The sequence below is a fragment of the Uncinocarpus reesii genome, genomic scaffold, assembly GCF_000003515.1.
Source record: "Uncinocarpus reesii 1704 scaffold_3 genomic scaffold, whole genome shotgun sequence".
NCBI classification, from domain to species: Eukaryota; Fungi; Ascomycota; class Eurotiomycetes; order Onygenales; family Onygenaceae; genus Uncinocarpus; species Uncinocarpus reesii.
Genome location: NW_003052498.1, coordinates 376,340 through 393,911, shown reverse-complemented (window position 1 = coordinate 393,911; position 17,572 = coordinate 376,340). Strand labels below are relative to the sequence as shown.

The following is a 17,572-nucleotide window of genomic DNA, read 5'->3' as shown; positions in this document are numbered from 1 at the left end:
GCACGTCGTAGCTTGAAGATGCCGTCGCGCAACCGGCGGGCGCGGTCCCCTACAATGGAGGTTGAGGAGGAAGAGCAATCCGGCTTGTACCGGCTCCGCTTCAATGAGCCCATCTCCTGGCGCGCAGGCAGGCCGATTCTCGTGGCCGATCTACTCCGGCGATTGGAGTCGCTCGCATCGGAGCTGCGGGAACTCGACCAAGAGGAGACGGACCGAGACTCGTTGACGAAAGTGTCGCAGGAACTCGCCAGTGGACATCTGCTAGGGCATAGGGACAAAGGCGTTCGGGCGTGGACCGCATGCTGTGTGGTGGATATACTGCGGCTCTGCGCGCCGGATGCCCCGTTTACCGCGAATCAATTGAAAGTAGGATACTGCCTGATTGGCCTCACTGCTAAAGAACGCCGACTGATGATGGTGCCCTGCAAAATAGGATATTTTTACAACAATCGTCACCTCGATAATACCCGCCCTTGCAAATCCGTCCAACGCATATAACGACCAACATGTTTATGTTCTATCATCCTTAGCGGAGGTGAAAAGTATCATCTTACTGACCGATCTTGATGCGCCTGATACTCTCATCCTCCCTCTCTTCTCGTCTTGCTTCGATATCGTCTCCGGCTCAGCGAAAGCCTCCACCGGCGAACCGTTGGCTAAAAATGTTGAGTATGACATGACCCGGTTACTAGTCCCCATCATTGACGAGGCGTCCAGTCTCGCACCAGAGGTTGTGGATGTCATTGTTGCTCAGTTTCTCCGCGTCGACCCGCGGCTTCTGGAAGGCTCTGGGAACGCCAAAAATAAAAAGGAGGCAGCCGTTGACAGCAAGCAGTCAACTCTCTGGATGAAAGATTACCCCCCCGCATATAATATGGCGAAAGCAATTTGCAGCGCATGTCCCGACAAAATGACGAGTTATGTTAGCCAGTACTTCAATAATGTTATAATCGATGCGTCCGATCCCTCAGCCAATGGACACTCGAAGCGACATCGTCAGGTTGACTTTACAGATTCTGACGATGAAGGAGAAAATGTGAAAGAGCTAGACAAGGCTCATCGTTTGATTCGGGAACTATGGCGTGCTTGCCCGGATGTTTTGCAGAATGTGATACCGCAGCTAGAAGCAGAGCTATCTGCCGAGTCCATGTCGCTGCGATTACTTGCGACGCAGACAATAGGAGACATAGTTTCTGGTATTGGGGTGGCTGGTCCCCCTACGCCTGCATCAATGGACCCAGCCGCTTATCCGCCAATACCGTTTGCTAGAGATTCTGAATCTGATACATCGACCTCTAACGCGTTATTAACACCTCTGTCTCCAAAACCCTTCTCCCAAGCTCATTCCGCTGCTTATGACAGTTTCCTTTCCCGACGGCAGGACAAGTCAGCATCGGTACGTGCCGCTTGGGCCACCGCGATAGGACGAATTCTCCTTACATCCGCCGGTGGTTCTGGATTGAGTGACAACGAGGAGAAAAGCCTATTAGAAGGGCTCAAGAGAATGTTGATAGATGCTGATGAGAAAGTTCGAATTGCAGCCGTGAAAGTCATTGGAACGTTTAGCTTTTCCGATGTGATCAGGAAATTGGGCATTGACGGCGGGCTCTCAGAACCAGGCTCCCTCCTTTCCACTTTAGCCGAAAGAGTAAAGGATCGGAAGCATGCAGTTCGCCAGCAAGCCATGCCTATCTTAGGAACAATGTGGGCTGTTGCTTCAGGCGAAATCGAAGCGAACAACGAGCTGGTCGTTCCCATTCTTAAAGATGCTCCATCGAGAATACTTGACGCCTTCTATACGAATACAGACGAATTACACGTCCTGCTTGACCATGTCATATTCGAAATTCTTTTGCCTCTGTCCTACCCGCCAATCAAGGTTAAGCGCTCGAAGTTCGAGTCAAGTCAGGCCCGGAAATCGAAGTCTTCGGAGGAGGAGCAACCTGATCCAGACGCTGTGCGTCTGCGCCGTATCTTAACGCTAGCTAAGAACTTGGATGAAAAAGCGAAAGCGGTTTTCTTCGCTCTTCAAGGCCGACAATTGAAAATGAGGGCGTTTGTGACCTTCTATCTTGAAGCCTGTGAAGAGTATAATGTGAGATTTCCTGCTCCGGTACCGTTCAACATAAGCTAATACTCTGCGGTTAGGGAGGTGTAATGGATAGCGATGAGGATGTAATCAAAGCTAGGCTGACGAAGGTTATTGATACTTTATCCAAGACCTTCCCGGACTCCTCGCTCGTATCCGCTGATCTTTGGAAATTCGCTAAAATGCATGATCGCCGAAGTTATCAACTGGTACGGTTCGCCATGGCTGCTGCATCCGATTATCGCACTGTTACCAAAGCCATTCGGGAGTTGACAAGTCGTATCCAATCCAACACGTCGGCCACTTCATCCATGCTTGGGAATCTACTTCCGCTAGTTTATCGAAGCAGCTCTTTAATTTTCAACAGAAGCCATGTACCAGCCATAATGAAACTGTCGAGAAATGACGAATTAGGACTAGGAAATGTTGCCCATGAGATGCTAAGAGAGATTTCTTCACATAACCCCGAGGTCCTTGAAGCGCATGTTCAAGAGATGTGCAGAGACTTGGAGGCCCAAGCCCCTACGTCCAACTGCCCCGATAACCCAGGGGTGGAGGAGATTCTGAAAGCTTGTGCTGGTTTCGCAAAGAAACTTCCTAATAAGCTTCCAAAAGAACGAAATTTCTTAGTTGCACTCTCGAATTATGCATTATACAGCTCCTCTCCACCTGCAGCAAAGAATGCTGTCACTATTCTGCTGGCTGCCTCTGATCGGAAGCAGATGTATGCTAAAGATCTGATCAAGAAGAGTGTCAAGGGATGTTCGTATGGGTCTGAACATTTTCTTACCAAACTCGCTACTATCTCACAATTAAACCTTCTCTCACCGCAGGAGGTTGATGAAGAAGGAGATTTGATTCTTGATATCGCAACAAAACAGGTTCTACTCACCAATCGAAACCCCGAACCCGATTCAGATTATTCGTGGTCGGACACCACGGATGAGGAGACATCGGCGAAAGAATGGGCTCTTAAGATACTTGTGAATCGTGTCCGGTCGAAAGAAATACCCGAAGACGATGATGGCGAATTCCAAGCGTATGCATCGCCACTTTATACCATTCTCAATGCCCTTATCACAAATCGGGGTGAGCTCTCTAAAGCTGCAGATACGCCTGCAATACAAAAGACAAGGCTTCGTCTCCTCGCTGCAAAATCCGTTCTCAAGCTGTGCGCATCTCGAGTTCTATGCGATCGGATGTTCACACCGGCACATTTCAACTCGATTGCCCTAGTTGCGATGGATCATGTGTTCGAGGTTAGGTCTGGATTCATATCTCAACTAAAGAAAAGATTGATCCAAACACCACAGCTGCCCCCACGCTGGTATACTATCACATTTCTATTGGCATTTGAGCCGGTTCCCAATCTAAAGGATAGCACCTTAACGTGGCTTCGGTCTCGAACTGCATTCCACTCGCGACAATCTCAGGGTAAATCGTCAGAGCAGCAGACATTGATGGAATCCATATTCGCACGTCTCCTCTCTCTTCTTGCCCATCATCCTGACTTTCCGCCCGAATCCTCGGAGGAATCGACCAAGGTCGATGATTTGATTGAGTTTACCAACTATATCCTATTCTACCTGACCGCAGTCGCGAGCGAGAAGAATCTTTCCCTAATTTTCCACATTGCCCAGAGGGTGAAGCAGTCCCGGGACGCGATATCCACCTCAGATTCAGATGTATTCTCCACCCGACTCCATACCCTCTCAGACCTCTCTCAGGCTACAATTCGCTGCTTCGCAGAAATTTACTCACAACAGCACAAGATTGGTGGTAGCAGCGGAAGCGGCGCCGCAAATATTTTACAAACGTATCCTGGCAAGATGAGATTGCCGAGTTCGCTCTTCGCGACACTGAGCAGCCACCAAGAGGCGAAAGACATTGCCACAAAAAATTTCCTTCCACAAGAAGTCGAGGACAGGTTAGAAAAAGTGGTTCGAAACTATATAAAGCCAAAAACGAATTCTGCAGGAAGAGAACGGAAAACGGAGTCAGGCCATAGTGACAAGGGTCGCGATGAGGGAACAGGCTCTGCAAAGAAGCCTCGCAAAGACAAGAATGGTCGTACCATTCCAATACGGAGACGATCATCCGCTGGCACGGTCGTAACGAAAGAAACGAAGAAAGGCAGGTGAGGACGACTGGGAAAGCGATGATGGGGGAGACTCGCACAAAGAAAACTTCGCTGTCGTCTGCTGCTCGGCGCCGGAGTGGTCGCGGGTCAGCGAAGACGGGTGTCAATTATGCGGAAAGAGGATAGCGACGAGGCGGATAAAGAGATGGAGCAATGGGAAGGAACTGGTGCTCGAACGGCGAACAAGAAGCATCATGAGTCTGTCGACTCGGAAGGCGAAGAGGTGTCTGAGCTTTCGTCCGCCCCAGACAGCCTGCATTCTGATAGCGCGGATGGCGGAAACAACGAAGATACGGAGATGAGCGATGTTGAAAAGTCCTCTACGCCCGCTCAGGCCAAAAGAGGTTCCAAGTCCAAAGAATCCATGTCCCCGGTTGCTGTGTCGAAGACTGGGCGCGGACGACAGCCAAAGTCAAGGCCGGAGGAAGACGATGAAAAGCCCACAAAGGCGGCTCGCAGGTCAACTCGACGAGGGCGCTGACAAAGGAAACGGTAAAAGGCTGGCATCGATGTCTTCACTTTGATAGCTCGTAAGGATCTTTACATATCTTTCCCGGGCGTGCGTCGAATTATATGCTTTCTCCCCTTGATCTAACTGTCTTGTATGTTTTGTGTCTTCAGCAATGATATAGTTACTGTTGAATGAAATCCCAAACGGGCATAGCGTGTAGTTTACTCTGACCGCCTTAACTCAGTTATCAATCTCGGCCTCAACCTCACTTCATCTTCAACTTCATCTTCATCTGTTGTCTGACTGCAACATGGAGTTGTGGATAAAATGGATTGCATTCTTCGTCTAGTTACAAAGCACCACCACACCTCAAGATCAATTCACATTCAATATACCCTCCCCCCCACAACAACTCTTTCTCAAAGCAGTCCCTACCAGCTCCAGGTTGTGCCAGCCGGGCAACGTTAACCGCCGCCTGTCAGAAACGGCAGATCCATATCGTCCTCGTCCGGTTGACTGTACCACCAGATGAGAAACGCCACGTCCCGGGCAGACGGGTCTCCATTTGGCTTGATTTCTGAGCCGTCCGTCTTCGTGATGACTTTCTTTTTCAGCCCCATTAAGCCCCTTTTAGCCCCAAAGTCGCTTCCGTATATCATAATTGAGCGCCAATCGATGTAGTCTGCGGCATCGATATTCGCACCATGTTCCAACACAACTCCCGAACGATAGTCACCGTTGTACGGTATAAAATTGCTTGCCGTAAACTCCGCGCTGACAGCTCCATTCAGATTTCTGCACAAACTGTTGATGCTCCCAGGATACTTTTTCTTTATTGTATCATAGTCGGCCAGGTTTTCGCATTTGAATGTGATGTGCTTTTCTGCTCCGGGCTTTTGATGCTCGTGAATGAGCCCAAAGGCATGACCCAGCTCATGAACCATTGTGTGGACTATGTTCTTGTCCGCACCCTTGAAATCAACATTAAACTTCATCTCAGCCTCTCCATTGTTGCCAACAGTGGTGGTTGGACTTGAGTCTGTCAACTTAACAACGAGAGTATCTTTTCTTTCTCCCACCGTGTCAGGGCAGTTGGCCAGCTTCTGTCTTCGCAAGGGAAAGCCTTGATGCTCTGCCCATACCGCCCATCCATCGTCAAATATTTCTTCCAATTCCTTCCGTTTGGCTGGGTTTTGGACATCGAAGCAATATTTCATCAGCCCGTTGCGCCACCGCCTTCGCGTCCACGAACCCGCTCGAGGCATTATTTCGGCTGGTTCATTGATCGATGCCGAGGCTGCTTCGCACACGCAGAGGATTTCGGCGAGGATGTAAATGAAAAGGTAAAGAATTTTTGATCCGGACCGCATTCTTTGTGATTTCACCACCCAGTGGCTACTCGCTCCGTCGGACAGTATCCCGTTCCGGGTATCGATATAGTAGAAAAGATGACTTGGACTTTGTTTTTGGATGGTGGCCGCTTCCGTTTTGCGTCTGTGACCAAGCAGCAACATGGCATCTTGTCGCTCGCTTTATAGCCCTGGGTGCCTTGGTGCTTGATCAATCCCAGCGACTTTCTTCGAAACAGCATATCCGGCGCTATTGCATCTACCGTCAGCAATGATTTTCTGACCAACACAAGCACGAACACAGCCCAGTACAGTTTCTCCCGCTACCTTTCTATTGTAGCGTTGGAACGCAGTAAAAACAGAGCTACATCTGGTATAAAGTATTGTTTTGCTGCAGTTGTTTATCTGATGCAAGTTAGTTAGCCCCTTTACCTTTGGACCCCTGTTGAATTAGTTAACTAACTTAACTAACTAACAAACTAACTCGTTAGTTAACTAACCAGTTGATACCCACACCCCCAAGCCTGAAGAGAAGAGTTTATGCTGAGGGCAGCCTGGGCTGTGTATGTTAAAACCACCACACAACAACCTTTGTCGGAATAAGCAAAGGACCAAAGGACCAGTCCAACATGAGGATGAACCACAGTTACTAGAGCATAGTCCATTCCCGCAATTAACGCAACGAATCTCCGCGTTTCGTATTAAGATTCTACAAATATCCCTTTAATTGTATACCACACGCCATGGCAATGGCTGAACGACTCTGCCAAAGCTATTTTCGGCACATACATAGACAATGCTATAAGAACAGCTGCTCTTCAGCATCAATGGTGTCGATGTACGCTTCATGTGCTTCCTATCTTTGCCAGCCGATTGACACCAACGTTGCGACTCAGAAAGATGCATTTCGGGTTCTCAGCCGCCTTCAAGAGCGGCACAATGATTTTGCTTTTGACACTTCTTAACCTTTGCTCTCTCTCCCTGGCCGTATCGGACTTGTTCATGATAGTACCGTATAACACCGCGTCGGGATGCATCAGTCTTCCAGCGAATAGTTATATAACGACCAGTTTTCCCACGGATGCCAGAGGCAATCCCATTCTGCCCGCTGTCACGATGTCTGCCAAAGACACCAAGACATCATCCGAGGAAAATACTACTTCAAGAACTTCGAATTCGAGGTCACGAACAGAGACAGGAACGAACACCAACACCGGCACGATGACAGGAAGTGGAACGACAACTACTATCCTATCCTGTTCTGGTTCTAGTGGTTGCCCAACTTCAATTCCCACCCTTCTACCAGTGAAAGAACGTGACATGCTCTATGCAGAACGAGCTATATTTTCATCTCCTGCTACAACCACTAGTCGCTCCTGTTCTGATTCCAGTGGTTGCCCAGCTTCGGTCCCGACTCTCCCTCCGGTGATTGAACCTGACATGCTTTATGCAGAACCTTCCATGCTGTCGACTTCTGGTAGGGCTAAGACCACAACGACGAAAGATACTCCTACTTCCACAAAGAAGACGACAACGACAACGAATACTAAATCAGCAACAACTACCACTTTCAAGAAGCAGGCCACAACCTTATCATCTCAAACAAAAACAGCCGCCGGCACACACTCTCCGGCTGCGCCGGCCGTATTACAAAAATGTCACGGTCTGAAGACGAGAAAGTATGTAACCCGAGATACAGTGAAAGACTTGATCAGTTCCTTTTGCCGCGCAGCAGTCAAACAAGGAAAATTAGACAAAAACTCTGGTGCAATCTCGCGAACATATCTCAAAGGCACGATGGAAGAAGTTGAGATAGCAATTGATTGGGCACCTAAGCTTGACTTTAAGCCTACTTTGAAGGATTGCGAGCGGAACTTGATTGATAGGGCATTAGATGGCTGTGATGGGAATGACCCCAATAATCCAATGAACTGGAAGGGCGGTGGGCGTGTGACAGTTGGCCCTGTGACATACCGCATCGATCCAAGGACAAAGCGCCACCCGGCTCCGAAGAAGGTTCTCGGCACCGCGTATCCTAGGTGGAATGAAAGAGAATTTCTCTTCCGGGTCTGGGGCCGCGGATGGCTTAACTCCGATTTTGGTGTGGCGCTCCAAAGGGAGGTGAAGAAGAAATGCGGTCGAACCCCGTCCGAGTTCAAGTTCGAGTATCGGTTGGAGGATGACGGCTCGGAGTGGTCCATAGACGTTAATACTGGTGTGCGAGATGCTCACTGTTTACTTGAGGCTGCGAAGAGTGCTGGCGGGCCGAAGGATTTCGCTTTCCACCGCACTCTACCTGAGGCCCGCTCTTGAACATATATTTCCTTACTATAAAGTTATGTTTTATTGCGAAGAATCTCCTAGCAAAGCTATTAAAGCTCTTGAGAATAATTCTATTCCACTCCCCATGTAGCCGCAATTCTCAATCCTTTTAAACAATCAAATAACTTTCAAACTGGCCATCATCACCAGCAGAATCGACCGTTTTACAAGAAGGCTGCTTTGCTGGTTGAGCAACACCCTTATAAAATACATGAAATATGAAGGGGTTTATTAGAAATCCCTTGTGATGTTTCAATACTTAAGGACAGTTTATTTTCATGTAGTTTAAGTGCATCTAGGACCCAGCTGCTGTATAACTATATAGCTCTTCCTGGGAGGCTCAAAATGTATCAGTATTGTCATATTCATTGATCGATATATTGGACTTCTATTGACTCGCACGGTTTGGCACTCCTAGGTCATGGAGACAGTAGTATCTAAACAGCACACCCATTCTATCTTCATCTAAACTCCCGTATCCCATCTACGATTCCTTTAAACGCCAAACATCAAATGAACAGAAATTCCAGATCGCCTTGCCACGGGTAGACAGCATAAAAATCAAAGGGACCTTAATCAATTGATCAAACCTGCCTTGCATCTTCCGTCATTAAGAATCGTCATTCCTCTTTCATCACAGCTCGATAAAAGGGTCTGTGTATCTTCAATGTGGAGAGTACGCAACGATAACAACGTGGACGAGCTAACGTTGCCCTTGGTATTAGCAAAATAAGGAACCTCAGGAGAGGTACCGTCTGCTGGAGTATTCAGGCCCCGGGTATCACGACAAGAAAAACGCATATTCTCCTCACCCTCCTCCGACGGCGAATCAACCTGCCTCTCCATCTCCTCCAGAGCCTGCGTCAGCCCATCAATCATCTTCTTCGCCACCGCTTCGTGCCGGACCAGGCTATTCCGCCTCGTCGGCGGCGCCCAGGTGCCCATGGGCGACAGCTCCGACACCATTGACCGCGGCCGATCCGACATGGCGGTGGGAATCGAGTATGCAGCCAAGCTCCGCAGGTGGTCTTGGTCAAAGGGCCCGCGGTACTTTGAACGCGGCACCTCGTGCGGCTTGTAGATTTCGATCTTGGGCTTTCCATCTTTCCCGAGCCGGGGCTTCACTTTGACCGTTTTGACGCCGGCGAGGACGACGGTGGTGGTTTTTGGCTTGGAGCGCTGGGGGGCTGGGGTGGTGATGGAGGAAGAAGGGGAGGAGGAGGAGGAGGCGGCCGAAGTTCGGGAGAAGACCCGTTTTATTTTCTCGCGGATCGGCATCGTTCGGCTTTGGGAGAAGGGGAAGACGAAAAAGCAATGTGGACTTGTCGGCAGATCGACAGATCACTGAGATCAGCCGTATCCGCTGGAGGATATCTCTTCAAAGGACAATGGCTGGCGAGAGGCGTGGGAAAGAAGCAGTGAGGAGGTCGAATTGTCGCATCTCAACCGTCCTTTCATTATCTCCTCGGGCTAGGATGGCCCGCTGTTCGTTTCCAACGCGCTTTTTTGGCGCATATAAACCTTGCAAGCCGGTGTTACTCCACTCCATCTTGGGCTCCGTGCGCGGCGTCAGGTAACTAGGTTGGCTCTGGCTGCTGTAGGAGAGCTGGATGATGTCGACGATGCGGTGTTTGGCTGAAGCATGTTGAACACTGATGATGGGATAAGTAAAACTGCTTTTGGATATCTAGCAATGCATTTTCATTTCTGCTCGGTCTCCGTAACCCAAAAACGAACATCTAATCATACAGAATCTCAAACCATGGCATACCATCATCATTCTCAGAGTAACTCCCAATCCATCTCCCGTAGAAGGTCCCAATGGACAAGTGAAGTGCGCGAATAGGGGAAATAACAGGGTCTAAACCCGTACAAGACTGTGCATCGTAAGACTCTCAGTCTTTGAACTCAGCAGTCTCATGAGTACGGGGAGCACAAACGATATATCCATCCCGAGTACACACATCATCTCTTGCGAGAGAGGGTACAACAAGGACTGATATTGACGCCTTACCCCCAACGACACTCTAGTCAACAACCTGAAATCCAAAGAAATGAAAGGGGGCAAACTCGGGCATTAGGGGGTATAAGGGAAGGAAACGGAGAACCGAGCAGAGTATCAACCGGAAGCCAACAGACAGACAACACAATGGAATCAGGGCTAAATTCCAGAAACCAGATCCCAACGCCCTTCCAACTCCCCCTTTTTTTATTTGGTCAAGTTCCAGTAAAAGTGAAAGCCGTAAACATTTTTCATGACCCAAACCAAACTCCGAACCGAATGTCACAACTCCAGCGCCCCAAAACCCATGCACCAAACGCAATGCAAAACCTAACCGGAAAAGATTTGCTTTGAAATATCGATCGTTATCGAACCCGTCTGAACCGGCGAAAAAGTCGAGCCCACGAACCAAACGACTGCTCCAAATCCGTTCGAGATTGTCGTCCAACGAAACCAGCAACCAAATCACCCAACCCGTGTAAGCACCATTGTTTATCGTTTGCGCCAATCGGTATGACTCGAGGACGTCGCGTAGTTGAAATCGCTATAGCGTCTATTTTTCCCAACCACGAAAAAGAGATAAAGGCGTGAAAAATTGTCAAACTACCGACCATCTCGACGTCATACGGAGGAATTGAGATCTGACAAGTTTTGCGCAAGCATCTGAAACTGATCTGCCCTCTTGGTAAAAAATAGTCCGTAGCTACAGCTCCGGAGAGGGGGACTGAGGCCAAAAGGACCCTCAGTTGGTGACATCAGTCGACGAAGTCGCAGTCAGGCCCTGGAGACGCTGACTGATCAGACCTTGGAGAGATTGAAGGAGTTCAATCTCACTTGTCGCGTTGCGAACCGTCTCCGGCGATTCAGCAACAAGCTGGGAGACCAGCTGCCCTACTCGGCTAGAAGCTGGTTGAGGGTTTGCCATTGCCAAAAGGGCCAAGGCACCCTCGCGCTCTTCGGGGCATCGATCCACCAATGCACCGGCTGCATTGGCGACCCCGACTGAGGATCCGGGTGTCCCCCCGGTGGGGACAAGTAGAGCCCGGGCTTGGTCCTCGACTGCCTTGAGGGCATTGAGCGCTCTCCTTTCAGCGTGATCCCGACGGGCGCGCTCGATAAAATTCTGGATCATGCCGCGCTCGGTCACCCGGAAACCCTTTCCGTAATTGTCTTCTTGGTGGAAAGAGTCCGTCTCGTAAGCCGACGGCAGCAGCTCAACGTCGGCAAGCTCGTGGTGACGACGTCGACGGCGGAATCGAACGCCGTCACCAAGGCCCTTGAGCATGCTGTCCAGGTGATTTGGGCATTTCCAGTAGTGCCGTGGATTGCTGCTTCCCGTGAACTGTAGTGGCGGATGAGAATAGTTCTCATCCAGGCAATCCAGATGCCACCACGACGAACAATGGTCGCACTTCATGACTTGTCGTTCACCTTCAAGATTGGCCCGGTGACATCTCGTGCATATGATCAGGTTTCCATTGTCGTCTCGTTCGTGGAAGACTTTGACACGGGCATCGGCCATCTGATCCCAGGTCAGCTTCTTTGTCTCTTTGACCGTCGGTGGGAGCTCTTCTGGCCGATGGTGTTCGTAGGACCCATCCTCCGCAGTCTGTACCTCTGCGAACTCGTTACGGATCTCGGCCGGCACCTCATAGCGAGCTCGGGGGATCGTGTCCATTGCCGCCTCAAACACAGCCCCTGGGCCTTTCCGCTCACAAGTGGGACAGAACCACTGTCCCGCAGGTGGGGAATTGGCATCCAGAGGTGGACTGAGACAAGCAAAGTGGAACGAATCCACACAACCGTCGCAGCACAAGAGGTTGCCGGTACCATTGCACACACGGCAAAAGTCGTTGTTGTCGATATCCGCTGGTTTCGATTTGCGATTTTCCACAGACTGGACAGAAGCTGCATCATCGTCGTCAAATGAACGTGCAAGCCTCCGGGGAGGTTGAGGTTGAGGCTGCACCACGATGCGAGTCCGAAGGTTGCTGGCGCGAACCTTGTAGCCAGGATACTCCTTTGCATTCGACAGCGCCCTTTTCTTGCCCGCGAGCGCCACGAGTTCAGGATGTTTACCGACTCTTTTCTTTGGACAGGCTGGAATCACTGGGTCAGTGGGAAGATATGGGTTGGGGTCTTCCTCTTCAGGTCGCAATCCTTCATCCCAAAGAGGTTGCCAAATCTTTGGTGGCTGTATTGGAGCGGCGGTATCAGCTTCCAATGATTTGGTGGTATCGGCTTCCAAGGATTTGGCAGTTGAAAGTGAGGATGAAGATTCCTCACGGCCTTCAACAGTGGCGGCAGCAACGGGTTCTTCGGCTTTAAGCTTCTTGACCACATCCCGGAGTGCGGCCTGGAACACAGCTGTGTGTTCTTGGGTTGGATCGGCAACAACATCGTCCATGATCTTTAAAAGAAAGGGATCTGTTTCCGCTGCAGTCAACATCCAACGGAGTCCCTCTGCAACTTTGATGTCATTGGACGCTTGAGCCCTGGAGATTGTTGACTCGAAGACTTCGTTGAATCTCTCTTTGCTGCATTTGAGTTCCATTGGGACGGGTGGAGCTGTCGAGGTATTGACTGGTTGAGCGATATCGGCTTCCAAGTCCTTGCCAGAATCAGAATGGGTATGCTGGACAACCGGCTCATTTTCTTCAGTAACGATATGCTGTTCTTCTTCGGCAGGGACGGTTTCTGGCGTCACCGGTTCTTCTTGGGACGTGGAGGCGGCTGTCGAATCATTGATAGCAGTCTCGAGTGCTTGAGTAGCTTTGGCTTGACTGGTTGCTTTTGCAGGTTTCTTCGATTTCCTTGATCTCCTCGATTTAGCGACTCGACCTCGCTTTTTGCCCTTGGCAGCCTGCTTTTTGGCTACAGTTTCCTCGTCGTCTTCAACAAGTTTTCCAGTTCTAAGATTGGCAAGGGTAGGGCGAGAGCCAAGACCGAACTGGTGCTGAAAGATACCGCCTCTCCGAACCTTGAGATCTTCGAAACTCGGCTTTGTCTTCTTCTTCCATGATCGAGGTTCCTTCCACGTTGATGGGGGCAACGGGCGAGTATTACGTGCACTGGGGGGACGCGACGGATCGGTTTGGGATTCGGCACCAGTAGTCTGTTGATCGGAAGATTCTTGAATGCTTTCTGCTGGGCCAACTTTGGTCTTTCTCTTTCGCTTGCGTGCGGGTTCTTCGGCAGTGTTACCGACAGGAACACTGGTTTTTGCACCAGTTTTGCGCTGTTTCTTAGGACGTGAAGTCTCGGAGGAGGTAGCAGTATTGCTTTGAGGTGCATCGAGAGGGGTTGCAGGACGCGAAGAATCTCCAGCAGCGCGAGTGCGAGAACGGAGCTGAGGAGCCATTGTGATCGAAGGAGGTTCTTGTACAGCTTGCGGTAAATAATCTACACTGGATTAGTTCAGGGCAATCCAAGAAAACAATGAAGCAAGACTTACTTGATTAGAATCCACAAGCTGACAATGCACACACCACGCGTTGTTGTCGTAAAAGCGAACTGGCCGCGTGTGGTTGTGGCCGTGGGCGGGAGTTGAGAAGTTTTGAAAGGGAGAAAACGGAGATGGCGCTGTGATGGTTTCCAAGCTGCCAAACTCACAGCAAAAGCCCAACCACACACTCCGAACAAGCACAACGCCAAATTCGAACAAACGGTGACTTGCCTTGACAGATAGTAGAATCAATCTGGTTTGACGCGTAGATGCGTTTTGATTATGGACACTCGAGAATTTCGAGCTGTCTTAATGAGAAAAGGTGATGACCGCGGGGTTCAGGGGTTAACAGAAGGAGAAGAGATGGTCAAGGAGGACTCGAGTAACAAAGATAACTAGTCACCAAGACGATGCTTCGAAGGCGAGAAAGAATCTCTATGCAGCGAGACGAAGCAGATTCAACGGTGAAAAGTTGAGAATTCGGAAGCAAGATTCGGCTAAAAGGAGCAGTGCAAAAGCAGTTGGTTCAATAGAAGACAGCTTGGACAGCAGTGTAGAGTACGAGACGACGCTTGATAGCAAGATGTCTTGAAAGAAGAGAAACGGAGCGTGGTGGTGGATTGTGGAAATCGGGATGTTGTGAAGAAAAAAGGGTGGTGGGAAAGCGAGAGAGAGAGAGAAGCGAGGAGAAATTTTATATTGCGAGGCAGGACTCCGGGATCAACAACGCGTCGGGTCTGCTAGAATTTTCTGTTCCTAGGCTGGCAGACAAAGAAATGTAAACAAGTTTGCGGAGAGTTCCGTCTGTCTGTCACAAGTGAGGGCTCGAGGCACCCGTTTGATATGTCTCCTGGCCTCACTCGAGACCGCGGAGATGGCACACACGACTTCTGTTCCCCGCTACTCTTGCTACCTGGTACATAGATATGAGCCTTGGTGCCTCCTGATGAGTCTATCTTACCAGCGGGACACGCTTCATCCCTGTACAGGCTGGCCGTGGCCGTCTATCTGGGGAGCCGGCCACCAAGGAGGAACACAAAAAAAGGGCAGGGAACACAATCAGTTTTCATTTCAAGTAGAGCATGAAGCTATTTAACAGTGCCCCTTAACCTGTATTTCCCCATTTCCATGTAGCTGAAGTATGTAGAACCACTACCAGAGTTCTCCCATTATATGCAAATAGTTCCGGCGGGATGGACACCACCTGTCATAAAAACAGATCCTAGTTTGCAGCAAAACGGAAATTCCCTGTGAAAGGGGAATCTCACTCCTCTTCGCTGGAAGATTCCTCGGCGTCTTCAGCGGCCTTTTTGGCAGGCTTCTTCTTCTTCTTCTTGTTCTTGCCCTTGGCTCCTGTGGACTTTGCAAGTGGCTTTTCGAGGATTTGCAATATTTCCTCGTCTGTAATCTTTTTATCGGATTCGACCTTGGACAGGTCAAGCGGCGGGGGAGCTGCCAGTCGCGTCAAACCGTTCTTGAGAATAGCTAGGTATAACAGTTAACAAGGGATCTGCCAAGAACAGGGCTCACGACCGCGAGGTTGAGGTCCCCCTATAAAGATATGAATCACATACCAACAGTTGTGAGGAGTCTCGAAACTGGAGCACCGTCTGCATCTCCGGCAGGTTCATATTGGCGAACAACACCACCGCGGACACATTCAACCACACCGACCTTTCCCGCTTTCTCGTCGTCGAGTTGACGAAGACTGAATGGGAAAGTGCCAAACTTTCTAACGATCTCGGATAGCGTCTGCCTGGAGCTTGGGCGCTTCAGGATATAAGTGGTGGCAGTACGACGATGCAAAGTGGCTCTGTTCTCCAGAGTCTTGACTTTTCCCGATCCAAGACTGAGGCCAACCTCCACTCCCCACACTTCCATGACTTCAGGAGTTCCCTCACCCTTAACCCCTGCACCAGGAGCAACAATAATCTTCTTTTTGCCCTCGATCTCGTTGTGGTCAAACAGCCAGGTGGTGGTGTTCTCAACCACAGTGCAATCGTAACTTTTTGCAACCTTCTCCAACAGAGCAGAGATCTTGGTTTGAGTAGGAGGTTTCTCAGCCGCAGCCTTTTTCTTTTCTTCCTCGGTACCTGCTGCCACAAGACCGGGAGGGACCATAAGCCTAAGAAGGAGCTCATTAGCGTAATATGTTGCTAGGAGCAAATCCGCTTCGCGGCCCGTAATCTTGGTCGTAGGCCCCTCTGCGGACGGGACAATGATGGTATCGCAAACGATAGTTCCGAAGCCATCAATTTGAGCACCCAATTGGATTTTCACAACCTCCCCTGCCTTTAACGTCGTAGCAGCTTCGTCTGCGTCGGAGACCAGGGGAGTGTATGGCGTCACAAACGAGCTTGGGGAAACGGTGGTCGGGTGAGAGATACCTGGCACGACGTTATCATACGGGCGCAGTTGAAAAGACGGGAAGATGACGAAATGCAGAAGCTTCAATCTTGTGCGAGATTGCATGGACCACACGGACCTTTGGGGACCTTTTTGCCTTTGTAGACCTTTCCCACTTCTTCGTCCAGGAGCTTGTCACCCTTTTCACATAGCTCTAAGATCTTTGCGCCCTCCACGCACCATCCTATATTTCACGTTAGCATATCCGAATGCAGTCGTAGCTTCGGCCGTCCTCTATTGCTCAGTGCAAGAATGGCGGTGCTCGTCACTGGAGAGTTCGAAATGGATGAGACGGTACCTGTGACAGCTTCAAGGACCTTGTGGGAGATTTGAGCGGCAGTTTTGTACTTGGTCAAAGTATCGGGGTTGTTGAGGGTGTAGTCTATGGAGTCTTTCATCAGTCTCTCGTCCAACATGCTTGGTCGGCACAATCAACAACAGAGCTGGCACCTGGACGCAAATGACAGCGCGGGGTACGGGTATGACACCGCAGCCATAAGAAGAACGATATAGTCCAAAGACGCTGCCGTCAAACAATCATGTCGGACAAGCTACGCCCATGGATTTACACAAATGATAGCAAAACAAGACTCACCAATCTCCGTGGATTCGGCCATTATTAATCGTCAGATCCGTGGCAATGCCGAGAGTGCCGCCAGAGCTATAGCAAGGAATACAGTCCCAATTGACGTGAATGTCGAAAATGGAGAGGAGTCGTGTGAGCGGGATTGCAGGGCTCCAGGGAGATCAGGCTGGATGGCGGGTGGTGGTATTAGGTGGGGTGAAACGACGAGAATTGCCGTGAGCAAAGACCAGTCGAGCGCATTCCTTTGCGATGAACCAAGATCCTTCACTGGCATCATGGTCTGACCATGTGCCGGAAGACTCTCTGATCTCGGGCTCCGGCGAGGACTTTTCAAATATCCTTGACTTCGAGTTTGACCTAGCCGACCTAGAAAGCGCTGTTGACCAACATGGTCGGGCCATTACCACCTCCGCGTCGCAAACGCCGGCTTCTATGGTGCACGATACTCAGTTGACTGGAATGGAGGGGATCGAAACGACTCAACCCCACCAATACCCGACGTCGTTTGTGGAACAAATGCGGTCTATTGATATGCAGGGAGTCAATTGCATGCAGTCTCAAGTGAATCAAACGTCTGTCTATTTTCAAAAACAACAGCAGCAGCCTCAACAAGGTATCATGCCACAAAGCTTTGGGCAACCACATCAATTTGTCCCACCTACACCGAACAGCACCGAGTTACACGGTGGTGTGGGACGGTATCCCCCTCAGCTAGATTCTGCAACCCAGCGGCACTATGAACCCTATACTCGAGCCACCGATGATCCAGTGAGCATTCCCCA

The 17,572-nt window shown here is 50.0% G+C and overlaps 7 protein-coding genes across 7 annotated transcripts in view; 3 read left to right on the top strand and 4 right to left on the bottom strand.

Moving 5' to 3' along the window:
• Positions 1–18: 18 nt before the first annotated feature.
• On the top strand, positions 19–4,710 carry UREG_04876 (bimD protein; the record flags this gene model as incomplete). The annotated part of the gene is made up of 4 exons (XM_002584141.1): positions 19–366; positions 434–2,095; positions 2,149–4,226; positions 4,272–4,710. The coding sequence occupies 4 exons, from the start codon at positions 19–21 to the stop codon at positions 4,708–4,710; spliced, it is 4,527 nt and encodes a 1,508-aa protein (XP_002584187.1).
• Positions 4,711–5,144: 434 nt separating this feature from the next.
• UREG_04875 (uncharacterized protein) lies at positions 5,145–6,194 on the bottom strand (the record flags this gene model as incomplete). The annotated part of the gene is made up of 1 exon (XM_002584140.1): positions 5,145–6,194. The coding sequence occupies one exon, from the start codon at positions 6,192–6,194 to the stop codon at positions 5,145–5,147; it is 1,050 nt and encodes a 349-aa protein (XP_002584186.1).
• Positions 6,195–7,145: 951 nt separating this feature from the next.
• UREG_04874 (uncharacterized protein) lies at positions 7,146–8,342 on the top strand (the record flags this gene model as incomplete). Its single annotated transcript, XM_002584139.1, has 1 exon — positions 7,146–8,342. The coding sequence occupies one exon, from the start codon at positions 7,146–7,148 to the stop codon at positions 8,340–8,342; it is 1,197 nt and encodes a 398-aa protein (XP_002584185.1).
• A 585-nt stretch (positions 8,343–8,927) lies between these two features.
• Positions 8,928–9,629, bottom strand: UREG_04873 (uncharacterized protein; the record flags this gene model as incomplete). The annotated part of the gene is made up of 1 exon (XM_002584138.1): positions 8,928–9,629. The coding sequence occupies one exon, from the start codon at positions 9,627–9,629 to the stop codon at positions 8,928–8,930; it is 702 nt and encodes a 233-aa protein (XP_002584184.1).
• Positions 9,630–11,095: 1,466 nt separating this feature from the next.
• UREG_04872 (uncharacterized protein) lies at positions 11,096–13,714 on the bottom strand (the record flags this gene model as incomplete). Its single annotated transcript, XM_002584137.1, has 1 exon — positions 11,096–13,714. One exon carries the CDS (start codon positions 13,712–13,714, stop codon positions 11,096–11,098), a length of 2,619 nt encoding a protein of 872 aa, XP_002584183.1.
• A 1,348-nt stretch (positions 13,715–15,062) lies between these two features.
• Positions 15,063–16,821, bottom strand: UREG_04871 (uncharacterized protein; the record flags this gene model as incomplete). Its single annotated transcript, XM_002584136.1, has 5 exons — positions 15,063–15,283; positions 15,373–16,154; positions 16,280–16,388; positions 16,503–16,586; positions 16,800–16,821. 5 exons carry the CDS (start codon positions 16,819–16,821, stop codon positions 15,063–15,065), a joined length of 1,218 nt encoding a protein of 405 aa, XP_002584182.1.
• Positions 16,822–17,039: 218 nt separating this feature from the next.
• The window catches only part of UREG_04870 (uncharacterized protein), a gene marked incomplete at both ends in the record, with an annotated part of 1,341 nt that continues 808 nt past the window's right edge, over positions 17,040–17,572 (top strand). The window contains one exon of the mRNA XM_002584135.1: positions 17,040–17,558. Within this exon, the coding sequence (XP_002584181.1) occupies positions 17,040–17,558 (519 nt within the window). The remainder of the gene's footprint in view (positions 17,559–17,572) is intronic.